General features: G+C 32.9%; 1 protein-coding gene across 1 annotated transcript in view; it reads left to right on the forward strand.

Moving 5' to 3' along the window:
* LOC106683227 (DEAD-box helicase Dbp80) overlaps nucleotides 1-5128 on the forward strand; it is a 22226-nt gene extending 17098 nt beyond the window's left edge. Inside the window, exons 9-10 of the mRNA XM_014424574.2 lie at nucleotides 2044-2235; nucleotides 4514-5128. Coding sequence (XP_014280060.1) covers nucleotides 2044-2235; nucleotides 4514-4575 — 254 coding nt within the window. The 3' untranslated portion in view covers nucleotides 4576-5128. The remainder of the gene's footprint in view (nucleotides 1-2043; nucleotides 2236-4513) is intronic.
* The last annotated feature ends 552 nt before the right edge of the window (nucleotides 5129-5680 follow it).

Here is a 5680-nt window from a genome sequence, read left to right on the forward strand (position 1 = left end):
TGTGCCAACGTTTCGGCTAGAGTTTCTAGCCTTCTTCAGGGCTGTTCGCTGGAAGATCAAACGCCTTTTGTCGCTGTCCCAGTCAAGATGCCTGGTAGTGAAATCTCTTTTTACCTTTCGGAGCCGAATCACCTCGTCGCGGACAGTCTGGCGAACGAATCGCACCACTATAGCGGGCAGGCGAGGGTCCTCTCCTCTGGGCCTTTTTCTTTCCACCGCATCCAGGTCTTCCGGGCCGAGCTTCACTCCCAATGCCGCTCCAATCGAACATATTATGCCCTCAGGTGTTTCACCGGGATGTCCCTGATTTCAAGTGAGTGGGTGAGCTGGCCTTGTTAGGCCTGATTTATTCTTGCTTCCATTGTTTTAATTTGTTTTTTTAGATTATTATTTTCAATAACTAGTTTTTCTATGGTTTCGTCCTGCTTTTTGGCTCTTTCCTCCATAGTCTTCAGTCTCTCGGCGTTTTCAAATATGATTTCCTCCTGAGTGTTCATTACATTTTTGATATCTTTTAAATCATCTGTAATTTTCCCAATTTCTTTGAGTATGGCCATTATGTTTTCCTCCATTCTTCTGCTGGGTACGGCACTATATTGCATAGCCCTTGACTTGGCCACACTCTGACATGAGGGACAATTCCAATTTTGTTTTTTATGTTGCGAGATTTTGCTGTCCGGGATGTTACAGCATTTGTTGTGATATAAACTTTTACATAAGTTGTAGGCTAATGCTAACTTATCCTCTCTGACAATGACCTGTTTACAGACCGGGAATACCGCCATCTTAGTTTTCGTATTGGTATGTGTAACAAATATAATATGAATGAAAATATGAGAAACCTGTAGTGGGGGTCTGTGGTGGGGGCAGTCAACAGTCTTTAATCCCGTAGATTACCTTTATGTTTACTGCCTTAATCCCTGGCATGTACGTCTGTATCGTAAAGTTCCAACTTTTTTTGTTTTGTTTTTTATTAAAATAATTTTATTTCACCAGAAAACAGCTTTATCCACTAATATAGACCATTCACTGCAATTTAGCTAATAAATTAAAGGAGAAGGCAGCGAAAGATTGTTTATGAAACACAGTTAGATGCACACAGTTTGATGGCCAGAGCCAGACTGATGAGAGACCTAAGAGCACCTGGAAAACCCAAAGATTAATCTTATGAAGCAATCCATGAGTCTCTTCAGTCTCTACTCTAGAACTGTAGACAGCCTTCCATAGACCTAGGAACCGTAGTTTAAGTGGGGGGAAACGAGAGAGGATACTAGGAGCTGATCGGGTTTCTGAGGAATGGAATCACGGAATTTAAAGTGCACTTAGAAATTTGCGGGTGATCTGGGAAATATTTAATTTTCCAGGAGAGGTGTTGGTTGAAGGTGACTTCAAGATTTTTTATTGTAGAGTAGAAGTGAATCGATAGGTTGTTAAGGAAAAGTAAGCAATAGTAAGAAATGGAATAAAGGATGTGCTTAGAATCAATAAGAATGGCCTTAGTCTTTCCAGCATTCAGTATAAAGTCGTTTAACGCCCATGCATTAATGCTATTTATATCATCTTGTATCCTTTGGGTGGCCTCAAGCATTTCGGAGGGATGGAAGGATATGTAGATTTGGAGTATAACATAGTTAGATGAATGTTTTTATTTTATTTAGAATTTATTATTAAACATTTAACTTATTTTATCATTTTCATCTTTAGTTAAAAAGTAAGGTCATAAAAATTGATGGAACATACTTTATATTTCTTTTTTTAATGAAAAGATTTGTTAGCGATAGTTCTTCCATCTTTTACTAAGTTTAAAATGATCAAAAATTTCATTTATGATACTTGCATTACCCGTTGAAGAAAAAAGTAAAAAACAAAAAGATACTGTTGTTTACATGTTTGTTGATTTTTTGTTCAATTTTCTAAGAAGAAATTTTAATATTAGTACTTTATAAACATCACTCCTGTTTCATTGTAATGTACAGCGCTAATGGATTAAAATAGATTAATGGCTAATTTTGTTAATATTTATCATATATATTATTCTTTTAGGTATCGATGTAGAGCAGGTGACAATCGTAGTGAACTTTGATCTTCCAGTAGCAGAAAGAGGCCGAGCTGATTGTGAAACCTACCTGCACAGGATAGGAAGGACTGGTCGGTTTGGTAAGAGGGGTCTTGCCATTAACCTGGTCAACAAACGAGAAGCTAACACTGTTCTAAAGCAAATACAAGATCATTTTGGTAAGAACTTATGCTAGGTTCACTTCTTCCTACTCTCCTAGATATCTTGGAATTACTTCCATCAGAAGTTAGAGTATATCCAAGTTAACTTAGCATATCAATAGAAGACTTAAGAGTGTCTTATATTAACCTTCAAAATGAATGAAATGAAATGAAAATATATTAATTCATTTTGAGGATCCGTCAGAATACCCATCCTCCTACTGCCCTATCTCTCTATTATCTATAGTGGTCAAAACCCTCGAAAAACTCATTTTGAAATGCCTATTCCCCATCCTAGATTCCAATCATATAATCCCTGATAATCAGTTTGGATTCTGAACATCCTACTCCACTATCCAGCAATGTCATTGTGTGGTGGACGTTGTCTCTCTCGTCTTCTTCGGAGCATGTAATTTACTGTGCAGGAGTCTTTCAATACAGAGCAGGCTTTTGATTGAGTTTGGCACCTGGGACTGCTTTACAAACTCTGTAAATTACTACCTCCTACATACTTTCTCATCCTCTGTTCCTTTCTCACTGATAGATCATCCAAAGTAAACCACTATGGTTCCTATTTATCACTCTTCTCTCAGTGTTCCCCAAGGTAGTATCTTCTACACAGTCTATACAGCTGACATCCCAACCAATGCTAACCCTTTAATTGCATCCTAAACTCTCCAATCCCATATCACAGCCTTCAGAGAATGGTGCTGGAATTGAAGGATAAAAATTCCCATCAAATCACCTTTACTCTTCATCGTAAACCTACCAACTGCCCTACAGTATACTTTAATTATGTTGCTCTTACCCCTGTAGAACAGATCCCCTACCTTGTACTACATCTGGACAAATGACTAACTTGAAATCAGACTGGAAACTGCACGTTGATTCCAACTATCCTTCGAATCTATTACAAAAGACTGGTCTACATGGCTATAATAAGGTATGTCTGGACATACAGATTTGAGCTTTGGAGCTCCACTAAACCTTTAAATTCCTCTTGAATCCAATCTTTACAATCCAAAATCCTCAATGATCCTTACTTTGTCACAAATAAAATCATCCATAAAGACTTTTATATTCCATATAAAGCCTAAACCAGACATCAGACATCAATCCTTCCATTATAAAGTCCCTAACCACCCGAAACCACTTGTTTCTGACCTTGCTTCCTCTTACATTCCTGACAATCCTCCAAGTCGCCTGAAAAGAAGATGTCCACAAGACCTTCTAATGTAAAAACGTTATTAGAATGCTACCAATGAGCAGTTTTTCTACATGCCTGTTTTATGCTATTATGATCTTAGATCAAATTTACTGGATGTATTATATACAGTTATAAATTTCAATAAAGATATAAAATAAAAAATTTGAGGATGATGTACCTTTAAAATAATTTGTAGGGTACCGATAAAATTGTTAAAATTATTCAGCATATTACCTAGTTTATGAAAAATAGAAATAGTAATATTCTTGTTCATCCACTAATCTGAAATTTTAGTGCTTTTGCTGATAAAACAAACTAAATGAATATGAAAATTAATTTCTGTTTACTAATTTTTACATCAAGGCCATGGTTCTCCTGTTATATTTTTGGAAAAGAAATACTAAGTAACATAAACTTGTCATTTTGTCAGTCAGATGCCTTAAAATACCAATTAAAATCTGATATAATGCAAGTAACATAAAACTTTCACTTTCTGTCCTACTATGAGTTGAAATTAATCCTTGTTAGTTTCTAAATAACAACTTTGTTATTATTCATGATGACAATTCTCTCCTTACTATTTTTCATTTATAGTTTAAGTGAAAAACAATTATGTTTTTATGGTCAAGATGGTATTCTAGAAGACACACCACACTGATGTCATAACAGCTAGGGAAACAAAGATATTTATTTTCATCCATTCCATTCATTCGTTCATATTTTATATTTATATATTGTTTCCTACTATTAACAATGAAACCAAGTTAATTATCTCGAATACAAAGTTAAAGGTACTTTAGAGGAAGCTTTTTTGAAAATTTGGCCCTGCATAGTTACAAGGTTACTAAAGGCAGCTCCTCAACTCCTTTGGCCACCACTGGCCCGATTTTGTGAGACTTGGTTATTTTGACTCAAGAGACCTTCAAACATGAATTTCTGTTTCAAATTTGGATTCAAAATTTTGCATGATCACAATATTTCCTTTCCCCCTACTATATATTTGATATATAGTGGTATGTGAAAGTAATAATTAGCATTTACATTCCTATCTTCACTTTATAATTTTATTTATTTTTTTTTTTTTTTCAGGAAAGAAAATCAATCTATTAAATACAGATGATTATGATGAAGTTGAAAAGCTGAATGACTAATAAAAATGAAAAAAAGAAAAGAAAGTTTTATATTTTTTTACATGTTTTTATTTATATTTTGTCATAAAAGATGTTATATAAATTATTGTATTTATGTTTTGTTATAAAAGATATATTGATTTTTGTATTCATGTTTTGTTGTAAAACATATTGTATAAATGTTTTTTCTATATTTAATTTATTTCATCTAATATTCCGTGTGGAGAGATCTGAGTAATGAGCTAGTAATAATCCAATTTTCTCCACTTGAATGAAGATCTTGATGTCATTTTATTTACAATGTTTCAATTAGAAGATGGGCTGTTTTATCTGTAAAAAAGGTTTCTCAAAAAAAAGATAGTGACCATAAAAGTTAAATTTTGTCCACATTAATTGGATGTTTCTTTACACATGTTTTAAAAATCTTATAATATTGATTTGAAAGGTTTTTAGTTTAGTTTGTTTACATTTAAAAGAGACTGAGTTGTAGCAAACAAAAAGGAAAAATCAATCCAAGTAAAATTGTATCCTGATTTTATTCAAATTCCTATTGTGATATGTATTATTCAATTTCCAGTAAATGTATTACTGTGATATTTGCGTGCTAAGATGCAGGTGACATTTAGTATTAAGTACTTATAATTAATCTGTTATATTAACAGGTATTCCTAAAGATAACAAACAGTTTCTCTTACTAACGTTTATTGTTATTAAATTATTTCATGCTTGAATTTGTTACTGTTTATTCGTTTATAATATTTTTTTTTTCTTTTTAACAAAGGGAATAAAAATATTTTGAAGTCATGTAGTGTATTAATTATTTTTTAATACTCTCCTAAATTTGTTTATTATATTTTAATAAATGTTAATAAGAATTATATTTTTAGCATAGATAGTTTATTAAGAGGAAATATTTTATGGATTAAATTCCCTTCTTTAGGAGATGTATCAACTGCACTTTTGAAGCCAATTTTTGTTAATTTTTTTTTTTTTTCGTATTTGCTGCCTTAATATGTTATAGGAATAACTCCTCTACTTTAGGTTCAAATTTAATTTTGATGAAACTTTATTTTATCAACTGGCTAGAATGAAATAAAAAAATAATTTTTTTCTGGGGCCTAAAGCC

This window comes from Halyomorpha halys, unplaced genomic scaffold, assembly GCF_000696795.3.
Source record: "Halyomorpha halys isolate HHAL.00 unplaced genomic scaffold, Hhal_1.1 Scaffold473.1, whole genome shotgun sequence".
Lineage (NCBI taxonomy): Eukaryota > Metazoa > Arthropoda > Insecta > Hemiptera > Pentatomidae > Halyomorpha > Halyomorpha halys.